Source organism: Aquarana catesbeiana, linkage group LG07, assembly GCF_042186555.1.
Source record: "Aquarana catesbeiana isolate 2022-GZ linkage group LG07, ASM4218655v1, whole genome shotgun sequence".
In the NCBI taxonomy this organism is placed as follows: domain Eukaryota; kingdom Metazoa; phylum Chordata; class Amphibia; order Anura; family Ranidae; genus Aquarana; species Aquarana catesbeiana.
Window position 1 is genome coordinate 32,173,160 of NC_133330.1, and position 19,586 is coordinate 32,192,745.

General features: G+C 43.1%; 1 protein-coding gene across 4 annotated transcripts in view; it reads left to right on the forward strand.

Annotated features, from left to right (window-relative positions):
• The window catches only part of PLXNA1 (plexin A1), a 429,988-nt gene that overhangs the window by 158,640 nt on the left and 251,762 nt on the right, over positions 1 to 19,586 (forward strand). For all 4 annotated transcript variants that reach the window (XM_073591927.1, XM_073591928.1, XM_073591929.1 and 1 more), the window contains exon 2: positions 12,186 to 12,326. In XM_073591927.1, the coding sequence (XP_073448028.1) occupies positions 12,186 to 12,326 (141 nt within the window). The remainder of the gene's footprint in view (positions 1 to 12,185; positions 12,327 to 19,586) is intronic.

The following is a 19,586-nucleotide window of genomic DNA, read 5'->3' on the forward strand; positions in this document are numbered from 1 at the left end:
TCCACATAGAAATTGCATAAGTGTATACTGGGGTAAATTTTTATCTGGGCGGCAAGCTTTGCGCAATGCAGTTTGCTGCGATTTTTTGCTGCTATTCAAATGAATGCCATCTGAAATGTGCTTTGTGCGATTTGTCATTCACACCTGGGAGTTTTTGAAATTGTGGGCAGAATTACGGCTTTTCTATCAGCCATTCAAAATGTCCATGTTTTGAATGCAGCCTTTTTTTGAGACGGTCTGCCACAATTGCGACAATCACGGCACAACCACACTGTGTTAAAAAAGCGGCGCTCCACCCAAAAGGGGAAAGCTTCACTTGTTCACACCCCCCCCCTCCACTGCCACATATTTTTTTTGTTTGGGGGTGGGGGGCGGACACCTGTCAAAACAAGGTGCCCGCTCCCACTTCCAGGTAAGATCGCAGAGATCTACGAAATTTCTGGCCCCCTACCGGAAATTGAGGCGGTTTGCCACAATTGCGACAATCACGGCACAACCACACCTTGTTTAAAGCGGCGCTCCACAGAAAAAGGGGGAAGCTTCGCACCCTCACAACACACACCCCCCCGCTGCCTTCTGGGAAACACACAGTTCCCAGAAGACAGTGGGGACCATTCAGAAAGTGCAGCACGACTCGCACATGCCCAGTAGGAAACAGGCTGTGAAGCCGCAAGGCTTCACTTCCTGTTTCCCTTAGTGAAGGTGGCGGTACCCAGAGCCTTCGGACGAATCGGCTTGGGGTGGCCGACATCGCGGGAACCCTGGACAGATAAGTGTTCTAATATTAAAATTCAGCAGCTACAGTATTTGTATTTCCATTAAAAAAAATGAATAGCGTCCGAAGACGCGTGGTGCGCTTTACCATTTATTGCAGAGCGATTCGGGATCCCAAAGTGCCAGATGTCACTTTAGAAAGCATCAGCTAGGGTCGGGGTGAAGCACAAATCCAAACCTCGTCGGCACGCGACTACTGAACCAAAATCTTTGCTTTCCAAGTTTGAAATGCGTCGTTCGGTGGGGATCCCCGGTGGCGTCCTCGGCTCTCCTCCCCGATCCCTTCCCACCACTAATATCCCTTTGTTCCGGAGCGCTTAGTCTCCATTGACCCACATTTCAGTCCTCCGCTAACTTCACCGTGTTTAAAAAAAATTTCTTTATTTTCCTCTCATTAAAATATGTAATTTGACAGCTGTAGCCAAAGGCTCCCATTCAATTTTTTTTTTAGTTACATTTTTCCTTTTTTTTTCCTTCTTTTCCCTCGACTGGCGCTTGTTACGGCTCAATTATACAATTACCCCGAATTCTCGGGGAGGCTGAAGACACTGAAATCCAAAATATGTTTTAATAGACATGTTATTCTGTTATCAGCTGTGCTGATCCTGACTGTAATTGGAAGAAACAAACAAATATGTCTGTCTGTGGGGAGGGGGGAGATTTGCATCTATTTTCTTGTACAATGCTTTGTACGCGAGATTAGGATTCAGATTGCATCTGCAGTTCCCTTTTTTTTTTTTCTTATCTGCTTATATTTTGCCTTCTCTGATTCCTAGAAACCCCCCCCCCCATCAACATTATTAAATAAACTTTACGCTATCACTGGGTCTCCGTGCTTCTCTATGAAATGCAGACAGATCATGGCTGGTGGTAAGGGCCGCACATAGCTTCCTGAAAAATTCACAGGGCCTGCTTCAGTACTCCTTGGTCCTGATGCTTACAGTTGGAGGGGTTACGCAAATATCCAAATGCATTGATGAGTGCATGTCAATATGGAGGATTGGGCGTTCCTAAATAAACCACCCTAGGGTAACGCCCACATGTGAAACTGAGCCTGCATGGTTAAAAGAACTGAAAGCCAATGAATGGAAAGGGCAGGCCAAGGACAGTCAGGCTGGGGAGGAAAGACAAGATGATGCTGGATGTCCTCCAGCTAGGAATTGAGGCGGACTCTGAGTAAGCAGTGTCCGTCAAAGAGGATGATCAGTTTTAATGCCACCCTACCCCCCTACCCCCACCAACCACAAGAAGTCCTTTAAGAGGAAATGAACTCACCCTGGTAGCTGTTGCCAAAGAAAGTCGGAGGACAAAGGACTAGACAGCGATTTCTCCTATGGCTGATTTTTCCTTGACCTTGTCCTGTCACTTTGTAAAGGTGGCCTTCTAGGTAGAGGCCGGGCTTTGCTTCCTCATGTCCCAGACCTCCAGTAAGCACTGCAGTGGACAATACAATAGAAAAATAGATCTACAGGATGCATGAAGCAGGGCAGGGGGAACCTTGCACTACAGGTCCTCAGGTGCAGCTTCCCCTCCGGCAAGAAGAACAGGGAGCAGTACAATAGAAGCAAAGATTCACAGCATGAAACAAGCAGGGCAGGGAGAACCTTGCACTACAGGTCCTCAGATGCTGCTTTCCCTCCAGCAAGGAGAACATTGAGCAGCACAGCGGTGACATCACCAAATCTCACTTCAAACCTCCTGTGTTTAGCAGTCAGAGACAGTAGTGCCTTAGATCAGGGGTGTCAAACTCCACTTTAGCATTATGGTCGCCCTCAAAGGGCCGATTGTATCTGTAAGACTAGATGTCCGGAGCACACTCCCCCTGAATGCTGAGACCAGGGGAGGCAGAGATGAGGGGGGCGCTGCGGCTGCACAGAGAGGCGCAGGATTTGTAGGAGGAGCTCTGACCTCCTCCAGATGTGGCAGAGACCAACCTGTCCGCAGCTGCCCAGGATCTGGCAGAGGAGTTCTGTTCTCTCTGCTGCTAACTGAAACGAGGTGGGGGCAGAGACGAGGGGGGTGCCGCAGCTGCAGGGGAGGTGGGAGGGCCACATGAAATGGCCTGGAGGGGCCGAATTCGGACCGTAGGCCTTGTGTTTGACACACATGCCTTTAGATCAGGGATCCTCAAACTACAGCCCTCCCGGCTTTTGCAGAACTACACATCCCAGGAGGCATTGCAAAACTCTGACATTTACAGACATGACTAGGCATGATGGGAATTGTAGTTCCTGAACAACTGGAGGGCCATAGTTTGAAGACCCCTGCTTTAGATCTCACGCTGCAAATATACACTTATGAGGCTGTAGGGGCATGGGTACTCAACCTGTGGCCCTCCATCTGTTGCGGAACTACAAGTCTCATCAGGCCTCTGATTTTGGAAGCCATGCTTGTAACTGTCAGCCTTGCAATGCCTCATGGGGGCTTATAGTTTTGCAACAGCTGGAGGGCCGCAGGTTGAGCGCCCACGCTGAAGGTATTGGAGAGCGGAGGCCACATCCACATACTGGGAAGTGCAGTATTATTTTTCAGGAAGCATGCAAGACAAAAGGGCACATTTCATTTTAGGTTACCACTAAGGCCCCTTGCACACTGAGGGCGTTTAGTTGCAGTGCGTTCTTCTCGTTGCCTTGGAGGGACAGGTACAACATCTAGCCCTGTTGCAGGCAGGCTGCGGCTGGATGAGGATGAACGCAGCACCATTGGCATCCATTCAGGGATGAATTTCCAGAACTCAGAAGACCGTCCCTTTAAGTTGGCCTGGAGTTGGGGGGGGGGTCGTCCTCCGCTGGTGGTAGAGGTCTTAGAATACGATGGGCACCTTCCATGCCGTGATCTGATCTCCAGCCTGTTTTTGCAGACTTGTGCAGCCGGAAGAATTTTATAGCTCTTGGCTGGGACTGCTGCGCACATATAAATGCATATGATGTGTGTGTGGAACGCGCTCCTTCCCCGGCAATCGTCCCAGACAAACATTACTGATGGAGATCAGCCCTGATGGTGTGACAATCCAGATTCTGCTGACGGTGTCACACTTCTACGGTGAGCCGGCATGGAATCGGCAGATATTCAACCTTGACGCACCCGTGTTAAATACACACATTCCTTAACAGTATTAAAGAATGCGTGCAAATAAATTTGGCCGACAGAATTATGGCAACTAAATTGCTGGCCGCCTTTTATGTACACACACACATTTTTTTTTTTTAATACAAAAAAAAAAAACTTGTGAAGTGGAAATTAAGACAATCTTTAAATAAAAGCAATATAAGTACCAGAATACGACCTTGGTTATCAGCCTCTTGCAGTCCCTGTACAGCAAGGCTGGAATGTCAAAGAAAGAAGCAGCACAAGGAGCCAATAAGTTCATGTGCTGACGAGAAGCATGCAGATTGGAGGAGAGAGCAGAATTACAGAGAGCTAAGGTCATCAATTGAGCTGCTTCTCTGATCACTGTCCAGTCACAGACTGGGAGCCGATCCAGGTTAAATGATGCTGGCCACCACACTGAGGACATCTAGTGGCAGAAAGAGATACGGCAGTATATATCTCAATGTGTCCCATCCCAAGTCGTAAAGAATGCGTGTGCAGAAATATGGCTGACGAGAAGAATTATAGTAAATAAATTGCAGATATCCTTTTTGTATATACTTGCCAGATCACAATCTATCTTTTTGTTCAAAATTGCAACAAAATCTGCTTCTCATTTTTCTATGATAATTTATGGTTGGAGTTTTTCTTTAAATCCTACATTCCCTATACACCCTATCCTGGTGACACAGCAGGAAGAGAGATTAATGCTCATGATTGACAGTTGAGGAGGTTCAAATGACAACTGACAGTGGATGGATTTCTGCTCATACTGGAGCAAATATATAGGAGCTTATCAAAGCATACATTGGAGCATATATCTTATTGTGTCACTTGAACAGGAAGTGAGAAAAGTTCTCCCAGATGGGGATGCAGGCAACAGTATGTTTACAGGTTTTAGCCTTTTCTACTTAAAAAAAAAAGATTTTTTACTTTAATCACTTATCTACTGGGGTTAAAAATCAGCATTTATTGCTAGAAAGTGCTTTATTCCCCCCCCCCCCCCCCCAAAGGTAGCAGAGGCCCTGGAGAATAAAATGGTGATAGTATTTATTTATTTATTTTTTGTATGATCTTTGCACAGCTATTTATGAAAGGCATATTTTTAGAAAAAAATACACTAAAATTTTAAGTGAAAACAAATATAATATTATATCCAATGTTTTTTTGTAAAATATAAAAGATGAGATTGCATCAAGTAAATAGATACCAAAATAAATGCCAAAACACGGCAAGCATTAAAACAAGCTGTGAAATTGCAAAAAAAAACCCTTGCAGTGCCCTACACTGTACATTTTTTTTAAATTTATTTGTATTTTTTATCCTTTTTTTTTTTTTTAACTTTATTTATATTACAAGCAAGCCTCCAATGTGATAGCATTGGGCTGGTGACAGGTTCTTTTTATAGAGACATTGGGGGTCTATTGAACCCCCATTGTCTCCCCTGCCCTCCACTACAGCTAATCAATCACAGATGAACTTGCTTTAACTCCTTGTTAGCCATGGCGTTTATAAACGTACCGTAGTAGACACAGTTAACGAAAGCACTTTGCCGCTTTTGTTTTTTTGCTATCAACTATTTTATTCTATATCACGGAGATCATGTTTGTTGCTTTTTGTTGTATTTGGTGTTTCTTTAAATTACTGAATTCACTTACGTTTGCCATGATCTGGCCAGTTGTACATTGGAGGTATGGACAAGGAAGACTCCTTTTCTCCTTTTTTTTTTTTTTCCCTGTTTATTCAAAAGAAAGAAAAAGGGACAATAAGGTCATAAATATAATACAAATTTACAAAGTGATTTTCAAACAGAGATTGGCAGATGAACGCAGCCACTATATTTAAACGACCCATGTTTGTAAACAATGAGGCCTGTTCCTTTAAATCATCGGAGGGTCCGCTCCCTTAATTAAGTACATTTGTTTAGTAAAACTGCCTAAAAATAATCCTCCGATGTTATCGGGATGCTGGCAGAGAATCAAAGCCTTGCCTCTAATTAAACGAGGCCTGTGATTTGTTTACGAGCTGGCATATATTTCCATGCTAATGAGCCCGCTCTGGGGATCCCGGGCCCTCTGCTCCCAGCTTTTCGGCCTCGGGGTGCGTTCTTGGCACAGAGGCTTCTGGCACGGCCTATAGGACTCCATCGTAACGCTTTGGAGGGGCTCAGTCAGGTCTGAGTGCTTCTGTGCCTTATATGCTCAGATAGTCAAGTTGCCTGAGTCTTCTAATTAGTGTTTTTTTTTTTTTTTTTTAATTTTGTAGAAGGGATGATATTAAAGATTCTGGTGGAATTCGGAAATGACAAAGAGCAGCCTATTTATTCTGTACTCAAAAGGCCCTCATAAATGTTTTTCTTTTTTATTAATGGATATCCCGCAAATCTTAAATAGACTGATCTAATAAATTAAGCAATTTTTGTATCATTTTATTATTTTATATATATATATATATATATATATATATATATATATATATATATATATATATATATATATATATATATATATATATATATATATAAATATATAAAAAAAATTTTTTTTTTTTTTAAGCAATAACGTTTTTATAAATTTATAATTAAAAGTAAAAATTTTTTTTTTTTTTAAATATTTTAAATTTTGCAGTCTTTATTAAAATAATATCTGGTGATTCTGCCATGGAGATCCCTGTTGAAGCACTTCTGTTATGCCCCGTACACACGGTCGGATTTTCCGACGGAAAATGTGTGATAGGACCTTGTTGTTGGAAATTCCGACCGCGTGTGGGCTCCATCACACATTTTCCATCGGATTTTCCGACACACAAAGTTTGAGAGCAGGCTATAAAATTTTCCGACAACAAAATCCGTTGTCGGAATTTCCGATCGTGTGTACACAAATCCGACACACAAAGTACCACGCATGCTCAGAATAAATAAAGAGATGAAAGCTATTGGCTACTGCCCCGTTTATAGTCCCGACGTACGTGTTTTACGTCACCGCGTTCAGAACGATCGGATTTTCCGACAACTTTGTGTGACCGTGTGTATGCAGGACAAGTTTGAGCCAACATCCGTCAGAAAAAACCCTAGGATTTTGTTGTCGGAATGTCCGATCAATGTCCGACCGTGTGTACAGGGCATAAGAGTGACAATGCTCTGTGCCTGTCTTCCAATTGTGCTCCTGTATTGTCCCCCTGTCACATGGACTTGCGATGGACACTACAAGCACACGTTACATAGACATGGCCTTCTTTTGTCACCATTAGGAAACCTGCCTGAGTGATGCATTGAGTGTATGAAATAGCTGCAACAAAGCCGCAGGAGATCAGCCACACTGAGATGCAGCAAAGTATGAAAAAAGGTGAAAACAGGATTTTATTTAAAAAGTAAACAAATGCCATCTAAGGTTTAAAACTACTTAAAATACAGCTACATGATTACATTTATTACATCTACAGACTAAATATCATACAGAAAATGGGCAATACAGTCTTTGTTCAACATGCGGGGTGGTGAAGAGAGAAGCAATGTTAATTGTTGTGTCAAAGTTTGTATCTGCTTCCATCTAGAGAAGCCTTACTAAACTTTTATACCCAAGAAAAACCCTTAAAAAAAAATATTCAGGTTTCAGGGTACCCCTGCTAAATTCATCGGGGGTCTAAAAGAAAATGCCCATTACATTGGTGGTCAGTAGGAAGAATGCCCCCCTACTTTGGCGGTCAAATGGGAGAATGCCCCTCATACAATAGTGGTCAGTAGGATGGATGCTCCCCTTACTTTAGTAGTCAGTAGAAAGAATGTTTCTTACATTGGTGGTCAATTGGAAAAATGCCCCACATACATTGGTGGTTCGGTAGGAAGAATGTCCTCCTTACACTGGTGGCCAATTGGAAAAATGCCCCACATACATTGGTGGTTCTTTAGGAAGAATGCCCTCCTTACATTGGTGGTCAATTGGAAGAATGTCCTCCTTACTTTGGTGGTCAGTAGGAAGAATGTCCTCCTTACTTTGGTAGTCCGTAGAAAGAGTGCTTCCTACATTGGTGGTAAGTAGAAGGAATGTCCGCCTTTCATTGGTGGCCAATTAGAAGAATGTCCCCCTTACAGTGGTGGTCAATTGGAAGAATGTCCTCCTTACTTTGGTAGTCAGTAGGAAGAATGCTTCATACTTTGGTGGCAAGTAGGAAGAATGCTTCTTACAGTGGCGGTCAAATGGAAGAATGCTCGTGGATGAGAATAGATGATCTAGAGCAGGGATCACCAAACTACGGCCCTCCAGCTATTGCGGAACTACACGTTCCCTGAGGCATTGTAAAGCTCTGACATTCCCAGACATGACTAGGCATGATGGGAATTGTAGTTCCTGAACAATTGTAGGGCCATAGTTTGGAGACCCCTATTCTACTGCATTTTTTTTTTTATTGTGTTGGCATTTATAATGGTTTATGCCAAAACTATTGGGTTTTGCAACTATCTCTTTTTTTTTTTTTTTAATACTATATTTTTAAAAAAAAAATTTGAGTAACGTTAAGGATTGGTTGCTAAGCAGCAATTATTATGCCAAAAATGTATTTGTTTTCCTACTGAGGAGGTCAAAATCGAGTACATGTCGTTCTATAGGCATGTGACCAAAATAATGTGATACACAGACTTGGCAGTCAACTAAAAAATTGACCTATTGAGATTGAAATGAGAGAGATGTTATGATAAGTCTGGTTGATCTAAGATCGCCCTCCCTGCACTGGTGGAATGCATAGAACAATCTTTTTGTTTGCTTCTGGCAACTAGCTGTCCAAGGCCGATCATCCGTCAGACATTTTACTAAAATATAAAAAAAAAAATGGAATGTTCCTTCAAGAGCCCCTTTCTCTGTCTTCGATTACTGATCCCCCCCCTTGTCCATTCACACTACGTGCCCACGTTTCACTAGCTGTTTTCTTGTTGCTGCCGTTGCCCGGGCAACCTTGCCCATCCACAGCTAATGTCATCCTGACACTGTACAGAGCCCTCCTGCGTCTGTTGACTGCTCAGCCATCTTACAGGGTATGGGGGGGGGGGGGGTGTTTCCTCGTCTTTTGTGTTAATATTTGCTTTCCTCTGGAGCAGGTCTATCTGTCGTCCGTGTTTAATCACTGTAAAGCACTCACATTGGCTTATACACTCTCACAGCGAGCATTCACTGCACGGCTATACAACACTTCACGAATGTCAAGTTGGCGCAGCAATTGTGATCCCGTGTTTGTCTAATACTCCATGTGTTTGCTTGTGTCCTTCTAATCTTTTTAATAGCACTGGGGAGTTTATTTGAAGGGCTCAATCGTGTGTTTATCAGCTGCCGCTTTGCCTCCATAGTGGTAAACACGGCTGAGGCCCTGTAGTGGTTTGGATTAGCACGAGTATTGACCGAGAAATGATGAGACGGTCCCTGGGATTGAGTGGTCTGTAATTAAACAGCTTTTGCTGAGAGAATCCCCAAACTAATTAAACCGCTTGTTTTAACTCTTTCTTTGGGACTTTGTTGCATATTAAGGGGCCTCGGGCGTAAAGGTCTTAAGGAAGATGTTTTTTTACTGCCCTTAGTCTGATGAGTCTTCCTTTCTTGCTCTATTCTGTGGGGGGAACTAAAGTGAGGTTTTGGTTGCAATTAGGAGAAAGTGTGTACAAACCACTACACAACGTAGAGTAGGGTTTCTCAACCAGGGTTCCATGGAACCCTATGGTTCTTCTAGAGGTTGCTATGGTTCCTCCAGAGGTAGAGGCAGAAATTTCTCCTTGCTTCCTTCTGCAATGAGCCATTTCTGCCTCTCAGATTAGTTCCCACTGATGCCAATAATCTTTTTAGCTATCTGTAAGCATTCTTCCAACTGATCATCACGCTAATGTATCATGAGTTGCAGCTATAGTAATTTTTAGCATGGGTTTCCTGGGACCATAAAGTTATTTCACGGGTTCCTCTGTGTTGAAGGGAGGTTGGCGTAGAGCATAGTCGTTTCCATGGTTCTACAACACAACCTTAAGTTGACCATGAACATGACAATTGTGGAAGGGTTCCATCAACTTTCAATCGAAAAAATGGCTTGTTGAGAATAGAACTGCCCATTCTTTCTATTTCAAAAACCTGACATTATCAAACCAAAGGTGGCGGGTTGAGGCATGTTTTGCAAGAATTTTTATTTTTTAATCGAAAGTTAAACGAAAGTTAATCAAAAGTTTTTAGAACTGCCTTGTATGTGACCGGCATCAATTTAGTTCTTCTTTAAAAGCAAAGCTTTTTTTTTTTTCATTTTGGATAGAGCACCCTCTGTCCCATTTCACAGATTTTCCTTCACTTCCTGTCCCATAGCCAAACAAAAAGTGAGAAGAAATCCCTGCAAATCAAGGGAGTTCCTTGAGGACCTCCAGGTCACCAGAATTGGTCTCCACGACAGTACTCAATTTTCACTCTCCACATTGGAACATTTCCTCTCTATTACTTTTCTGGGGACAACCCAAAATTTGGTATTTTCTTTACTTTCACTTTCAATTATACTAAACAAGACAAATAGAGAGGGTAACTCTCCCTACCGGGGGCACAGACAGCAATAACCATTCTAATTCCTCTCTACTCTATCCAAAACTGAAACAAAAATTTTGCCTTTAGTTATTCTAGATATAAAGACACCAAAACTGTGGTAAGGTTTTGGGCAACATTTTAGCTGCCCAAAGCAACCAGTTAGGACCCTTGTTTTATTCTCAACTCTTCACGGCAGAAATGTTGGATGTCAACTGGCAGAAGTAGCTGGTCACATTCCTGAAGGAATTTTAAGACCAGTCTTGGATAAAATGTCTAACATTTTTTATTGGCAGCTCATGTTCTTTTGAGTACTTTTTGCATTTGTAAGCTCCTACAGCCGGTGTTCTGCCGAGAAAGTTCCGCTCGGCGTATAAGTTCCCCCCTCTACTGCGCCTGCGCAGTAGGTATCGGCGGAAATAGCCGAAGCACAACAGCTGAAAATCAGCTGTACACGGCGCCTGGAAGAGGGCCCCTCGCGGGCTCGCTTTGCTCGCCACGCTTCGGGCACGGCTTCGCTGCGCTCGGCACTTTTAGATTCCCCCTCTAGGTCCACTTGGATGGTGGGGAAGGAACCTGGACCCAGAGCGCAGGCGCCGTGTACAGCTGATTGAAGCATTTGAGCTTCGGCTATCTCCGGCGGCTGAGAGTAGTATGTACTGCGCAGGCGCTGCGCCTGCGCAGTACGGGGGGGAACTTATCCGCCGAGGGAACATTCTCGGCAAGACACCGGGTAGGCAACTTCCACACTTCAGCTATGCTGATACCACAAATCAAGACTGTGGCTGTTCAAGTCTTGCAAAGTGTCATCGGACTTGTAATTCCCCAAGAGCTTGAGTGCTTAGGTTGTCTACCTCTGTCCTAGATCTTTACTCTTCAAGAATACTATGTAATATAGTATAATGGGCGAAGTCCTGGAAGTCATTCTTTTTATGCCTGTTGTGGACAGTTGGCTTGTAGTAAAGATACAACCTAGATTTATAGAGCCATATTCTACTTCAAACTCTACTTGAAATAGTGTTGGTGCAGAAGTGAGTTTTATATAGCATTGTTTGTTGTAGAAAAGGGGCCTCCAAACTTTATAAACAAAGGACCAGTGTGCTGTCCTTTAGACTTTAGGGGGACTGTGGCCAGTGGGGTTAGAAAATGCCCTGGCGTCAATGGGAGTAAACAATACCTCAGGCTTGGTGGTCAGTGGGAGTAAAAAAAAAATAAAATTACTGTACATAGCACTTGTGGTCAGTAGTCATTGGTATTAGTAAGGGGAATAGTGCCCCATCAATGGTGTCATTAGGAGGCATAGCACCCCAATGTTGGTGTCAGTGGAAGGAATGATGCCTCATGGTTGGTGTCAGTTGGAGGAACAGTGCCTCCTCATTGGTGTCGCTTCCCTTATGTCAAAGGGTGGAACAGTGCCTAGTATCAGTAAGAGAAATAGAGTCTCAAGGGCCAGATAAAAGGAAGCAAATGGCCGCATCCAGCACATGGGCCGCCGTTTGGTCCACTGTTTTAGAAAACAAGCTGGAAAGAAGCAAAAAGCTGCCCTCCAGTAGTGTCTATCACCAAACTGACTACGCAACTTACTGGTGGACACACTTTCCCGGGCTTATCCCAAGTACAAATTGGTTGTACAAAGAGCCTGAGCTCTGGCAGTCAGAGGCCGCACTCCTGTCTATACCAACTGCTTTACTAAAATGTCATCCTAACATGTATATGGAAATTGATTTGTGATGTGATGTTTATTGCTTTTGAAGGGGCTAACCGACACTTGTTTTTTTTCTTCCATAGATTTTGGTCGACCTGTCCAGCCCCTTCCCCCACGCCACGCAGCAGTATGAGAATGTACTGGTTCACGAAGGAAACGCCATCCTCAGGGACTTGGTTCTCAGCCCCGACCGCCAATATATCTACGCTATTACTGAGAAACAGGTAATGCTGATGGCTTTTAATATGAATGTGTTACAAAGTCAGCAAACATCAATGGGCCTATTTTATAAAGCAAAGGGTAATTGCATTCAATCACAGAATAACTGTAGATGAATTGGATATTTGCTATCTTTGATCTGATTATTTGCTCATTTCTACCTCTGATCTTTTTTTTTTTTTTTTTTTTTTTTTTTAATCATGCACTTTTAAATTTATCTTTCTGAGATATTTTGCGCTAGGCACAGTGCTTTCTCGAGAAATCTTTGAGCGCTGTGCCTAGCTGGAAACATGTCAGAATGGATTTTTTTTTCTTAGCTGGCTTTTTTAATAAAGGAAGAATATTTCATGACATCTCGGTGTGCGACATTCCTTTTGCTGGTACAATGAAAAATTTGTTAGAGTTGTTATTATTACATACACTTCAGGGCTTCTCGAGTCACTCACCTAAATAGTGTTGGTGGAGTGCCGGACCCAAGGACAGGTAAATTCAAATTTGGTGTCCAACTCAGGCAGCTTGCTATAATATAGGGGTCCCTGGGGTAATCGAAAAAAGTGTAAAGTGTGAGAGCGCCATAAGTTTGTAAATAAGTCCAGCAAAGTGGGGTAAACGCTATTAGATAATTGGACCAACGATCGCTGATCTTCCTGGTTGTTGCACAGCAAGTCGTAACCGAGGAATGAAATGATGTACAAAAATTCTTGTGCGACCAAGGTTTTTCTTTTTATTTGTTTCTGATCATGCGCAGTCTTTCTTTTCTGAGTTTTCTCATATGAAAATGGTACACATTAACCACTTCAGCCCCGGAAGAATTTACCCCTTAATGACCAGGACATTTTTTGCGACACGGCACTGCGTTACTTTAACTGACAATTGTGCTGGCGTGTGACGCTGTACCCAATTAAAATGTATGTTCTTTTTTCCCCAAATAGAGCTTTCTTTTGGTGGTATTTGATCACCTCTGTGGTTTTTATTTTTTGCTCTAAAAACAAAAAAAGAGTGACAATTTTGGGAAAAAAAAAAAATTTGACTTTCTGCTATAATACATATCCAAATTTTTTTTTTTTTTTAAACTAATTTCTTCATCAATTTAGGCCAATATGTATTCTACATATTTTTAGTATAAAAAAATCCCAATAAGTGTGTATTGATTGGTTTGCACAAAAGTTTTATAGCATCTACAAACTGCGGGATAGATGTATAGACTTTTTTTTTTTTTTACTAGTAATGGCGATCTGCGATTTTTAGCGGGACTGCGACATTGCGGCGGACAAATCTGACCTTAAGTGACACTTTTTAGGGACCAGTGACCCCAATACAGTGCTCAGTGCTAAAAAAAAATGCACGGATTACTGTATAAATGACACTGGCAGGGAAGAGGTTAACAGGGCGATCAAGGGGTTAAATGTGTTCCCTCAGTGTGTTTTTTCTTACTGTGTGAGGTAAGTGCTGACAGGAACAACACAGAGATCGCTGTTCCTAATCACTAGGAACAGCAGATCTCCAGGTTGTCCCCTGTCAGAACGGGTATCTACCTTGTTTACATAGGCATATGCCCGTTCTACCTCTCTGTACCGCGATTGCGGGTGGCCGATGGACATCGGGTCCACCAGACACGTGCATCGGTGGCTCCTCTGTGCAAGTACATCATTTTGCGCAATACAGTTTGTCCCTTTGGAAATTTTAGTTCAGAAGGTCGGAATCGGCTGTTGAAAGTTGTGTATACAGAAAATCATACGATCGTTCCTTGGACTAAATTGTTCACCCGATTTTCTTAGTGTTTACGAGCCTTACAGTGGTTCTGAAGGCACAAGGTTTTTTACCTTCATGCGATGTTTGCATGAAGGTAAAAAACCTTTAGTGCAGCAGCCCCCCCCTTCGAACGAGAGCCTTGCCTCCCATTGGCTCCCGCTGCTGTAAATCACAGCCAGTAAGCCAATCAAGAGACGGAGGGGGCGGGCCAAGCCGCAGCTCCGCGTGTAAATGGACACACACAGCCACGACTCGGGAGCACGCCTGCTGGGGAGACCCCAGAGCAAGCTGCTTGCTGTGGGGACACCCGGCAGGAGAAAGGAGCCAGGAACACTGGCGTAGGACCTGAGAAGAGGAGGATCTGGGCGGCTCTGTGCAAAACCATTACACAGAGCAGGCAAGTATAACATTTTTGTTATTTAAAAAAAAAAAAAAAAGGCTTTAATATCACTTTAAACGCTTTTTAATCCTGATATAATGTTGAGAACAAAAGCCATCATGCTTCAGGGTTCAAATCCTGGTAGTGATGCAAAGAAAGGTTAGAATAGCGTCCAGTATTTTCCCCTATCACTGCCAGCACTGATGGAGGAGTTTTTGAGCCTCAAAACGTGTTGGCTTTCCCTTTTGCTCTTATAGCAAGAGTAAAAAGTTTTTTCTGGACTTGTGGTGCTCTCCTCATCTACACTTTGTTTGAGCCCCTCACCTGGAATGAGTAAAGAGATGAGGAATTCCGACACTCAGATGCCTTCACCACCCTCTTCCATTGCACCGTTGTAACAGATCCACTTTGTACTATATTTGTAGCTATTTTGCACTGATGTCGATTCGTGTTACTTTGCCGACAATGATTTTCTGCTTCACATTCCATCAGCTATACAGAAAAAAATCATCCGTACAAAGACACATTTGCCTATGAAAGAGCTTTTTATGCGTTTTGCTGGGATACAGTTATCACACAACCATCACTCACTCAACAGAGCGACCTTTGACTTTCTCGCTGTTGCTAGGGGTTTATTTTCTATGGTATGAGAGATTTCATGTAGGTTACTGGTGGTCTCTGGTGTCAGCATTGTTGTCCATGAATTGTGATGCTAATGTATGGTTTTGCTGGGTGAATAAAAAGCATTTAAAATGTGCTTAGAGCAAAGTAAAGGTCCACTGGGGTACGTGAGAGACTGTTGGGGTTTTCCTGTTGGCTTTTTATGTTGGCTCTTGAGATGTTACAGACTCTTGATGCCTCTGTTGGTCCATGTCTCCCCCCCCCTCCTCTTTTCTTTAAATATAATTTGCTATAGAAACAGAATTGAGAAAGCAAAGGGGAGACTTTCACAGTCACTTAGCAAGTTTAGAGTGGAACCCCTGCCAAAACATTTTCTTTTAGTTTGAGGTAGACTGGGAAAGGTTTAGAATTTTTTTCAGAGGGCAATACTCTTTTCATTTGTCACTAGAACAGGAAGAGACCCTAAATCTCCCCAGAGGGGACACCTTCCCAGGATTCCCTTGACTTATTGCCAAAGACCGGCACACAAGCATCAAATAAATCAGGTTGAGGGTCACTCTAACCCTTCTCCCCCCCAGAAATTTTATCTGGAATCACACTTTTAGGGGTTTCCAACCCAAAGTAATAATTTACCAAATGTTACTTACAATGTGTAGCTATTACCCCATGGCCACATCAGGGGAGAAGCTTAATTTTTGGGGCTGATGTTATTAGGAAGAGGTCCATTCCTTCCTGATAATATTTTTATGTTAGATTGTTGCTTTAATAAAAGTAGTAAGACTCCCAAGTTGTGCTAGATGTGGTCACCATTGTGGATGGCCAAGCTCGCCTTCCTAGAGCCAAGGAGCAGAGACTTCAGGTGGTGGGTTCTGTGAATGAATGAGCAATTTGTCTTAATCATATAGTACAAGACACAGGCAAAACATTCATAGACCCTGGATATAAGCTCGTACCTTCAGATGATTTGACATGGGCAATGCTTTTGAGGACAGGCCCGCTGTGCGTCAGCTAATACCACCCCACTCCACGGAGTCCTCTTATTATTATTATTATTTTTTTTTTGTGAGTCCCAAGTTTTTTGCTAGTAACCTAAGGTGATGGACCTTTTCTCCTTCACGGAGAAATCTCTTCACTAACTAGGTGGTTCTCATTATTTTATGATCAGATTCTTCAGTCAAATCCTCATGGTCGTTAAAGCCTCAGGTAGAAGCAGTGCATCTGGATCGGCACAACCTTGGTAAAACCTTGAGAACCGTACCCTGACCCAACAATGTGGGGACAGTCTGTAATGTTGCCTTGGGCGCAAGACCCTGCACAGGTGTTCACCTCAGCTTGTAGTCAGCCATTAGGGATGCTATACACATCCAGGGCCAGGTCTAGTCCATCTCTATGGTCCAGGGCCAGGTATAGTCCATCTCTATGGAACCTAGTTCCTGAGGACCCCTCCAGGGGTATGCCCACTGTAACAGGCAAATACAATCAAGCTTTGTGGATGAGAAAGATAGTCACCCTATATCACTAAAAATGAAAATTTCCTGTTATTACTGACGTCACCGCATTGCGCGCTACTGGCGCTTAGTCATGAATAAGTGCTAGTAGTGTGAAACGCGTTAAATGTGTTTCTTTGCTTCCACAGTTTCTACTGTTGCTGTCTAAGGCATTTTACTGATTATCTATAACGTGGATGCATTTTTAAAGTGACCCTTTGGCTCCTATTGCATTTGTTCGATGAGGGTTACTTATTTTCAGATAAGTGATAGTTTTTTTTCAGCTGAGTCCAGTGAGAATTGAACGTTCTACACTGTGGCCCAAACTAGAGTTACAGGTGCTACTCAAGGCTCCAACAGGTCCTCTTATATATCAACTGCTTGAAGTGCACACAAGGACAAAGCTCATCCCGCCTTTAGACATCTAATTGAAAAGTCCTGAAAATCACACATCTCTGCAAAACCCAGTTAGAAGGTGTATGACAGCCTCAGCCATGGGGTTTTGCAGAGACGTGCGACTTCCAGGACTTTTCCCTTTTCCATTAATTGACATTTACAGCCTCTTTGCTAAAAAAAATGAAGCTCCCTCTTCTTTTTTTTTTTTTTTTTTTTGAACCAAGCCTAAAATATTCTATGTCTTTCTTTTTATCGACATACATTTTTTTTAAGGTAGTTGTCAGCGGCTTGTGTAGTGGCGCTTTCCTCGATGAAGATGGCCTAGGTTAGTAAGAAAGCTCTTCTCACTTTCACAGTTGAGTATAATTAAAAAAAAAAAACCTGTAAATCCTCTGTTCCTGTGAATCAAAGTTCAGAAGAACAAGCCTGTAGAGCCTTTCCTGATTTTCAGTCTTCGACTTCCGTTGTCAGCTGGATCATTGCGCATTCTTCCCATATCACTCTTTCTCCACTTTCTCCATCTCTTCTTGCGCTCCTGTTGTTGGTTTTAAAGGGCCCACGTCAAACAGACTAACAGCTGCCAGCGTCCTTTCCTAGGAGCTGCCTGCAAAAAAAAAAAAAAAAAGAGTATATATAACAGAAAAGTAAGCAGGTGACAAGGCCTTGTCAGCCAAGGCGCCATCATTAGGATGTGAAGAACGCAGTCCTGATTTGGACACCTCATCTCAGGATGGAGGAGAAGTGGCGGGGGTGGCAGTAAAAGAGCGCCAAGCAAGAAGTCGTCTTCGTTGTTATCCATGCATGTGCCTTTCTTGGTTGGAGACTGGATGGCTGACAGCTTCGCTCTCCTTTACTTCTGGCTTTGATGGATTGGAGGATCTCAGAACCGTAAGGGCCCCTTTTTTTCTCTATCGATGTGTGACAGCCTCTCTGTTCTGTTCAGTTTCCCGAGGCCCCCTCCTGTGCCTGCCAGGAGGAACTTCTGAGGTGTTTCAGACAATCCTCTGACAGCTGTGGGGGGTTTTCACACCTCATACAACCCCCCCAGAGGGACATCTCTTGTGAAGGATTCTCTGTGCGCCATTGCTGAGAGGGCTGTTGTATAAATGGCATATGAGCGCGCACAGATTTACATCATCTCTCCTGAACAAACTTCTTTTTCTGCATCCTGAAGCTGGAGAAAGTGACAGTACGAAGGGTTTTATACTCCCACCGCTGGCCTCCCTGAACGGGAAGTTATATGGATTTACGTTAATTGTTTGGGGAGTAACAGGCCAAAGCAACATGTTAAAAGAATAGGTTTTGAAAGTTTTTGATGCAATGTTTAAATATATACGTATAAAACCAAATAGTGCAGCACTAGAATTCAAAACGTGATGAACATGTGCAAATAAATCAATGAATAAGATGACAGTTGATTGTCCACTAGGGTGCAGGTCCACAGAGGGGAATCCAAGTATCTGTGCAATCATATAAAAGTTTATCAAGATAAGAAGTCCCACATGCCATGAATGAACAAGAACGAAGACAGAATGGGTGACACAGATCAAAATCAATAAGCCACGCTTACCAGATAGTATGCAACCCCCTAATAGGAGCAGTCACATAAGTGTTATTTACAATAGCCAAGCCGAACGATCCAACTCTCCTCGATTCTTCTCCCTATCTCTGGATGACAAGGTAGTGTGGAGGCAGATGACCATAAACCAGGAAGTATAGCCCTCAAAACATAACTCCCCCCATGGGGTGAGATTGCATCACCAGGCATGTAATGAAGTAACTGACATAGCGTGATACCATTTGAAACCAATTTAATGTGGTAAGAAGTAACACTTACAAAAGGTATCTTAAAACAAGTGTGTAGATAAATTCGATCATTTGCCAGAAACCAAAATGGCCAACCTTCACCCGCACACGCGTGCGTAGAACGGACGCGTTTCGTCATCGGGCCTGATGGTGCCCCTGATGATGTCACGTTTGACAAAAACACATCGGCTGGGTCAACAGGGACTGACCAATGATCAACCCATCTATAGGCAGTGACCATTGTGTTCTGCTGGCATGGAAGGTTCCCCATGCTCCCCGCCGGCAGAACACAATAGCGCTAAGGGAGGGATTAAATGTGTTGATAGGAGAATCAAGCAATAAAATTGCATAATCTATGGCCTGCTTTAGGTGAGTAAATCTGCCTTCACCAGATAAGGGGAGGTGGAAAGAGTATCAGGATAGGTGAGAAGGAGGGATGTACAGCTGATTTAGTTATTTCTCAGAATGGGGCTTAACAAGCTATTAAGCAGTGCTGGAAACGTTTAGATTTCTACATGTAGTCAGATGAAGGAAAATTTCAAACAATCTCCCGCACTGCAAAACGTCCCTTGATGTGCACCCAACAGTAGCTCAAACCATAGAAATACAGGAGCACCCAACCAAAACCGGATAAAAGATTATTTTAATTGTTGGTAAAAAAAAAAGTCATATTAAAAACAGCCAAAGCTTTTCAGGGCTTAACACTTGGAGGAACACAGAGAAAACAGTGACTTTACAAATTTATATTAGAACGAGTATTGAACTCCCATCATGGAGTAATAACTTTACAACAGTTGCTGAGCGTCAGTGGAGAACTCATTGGT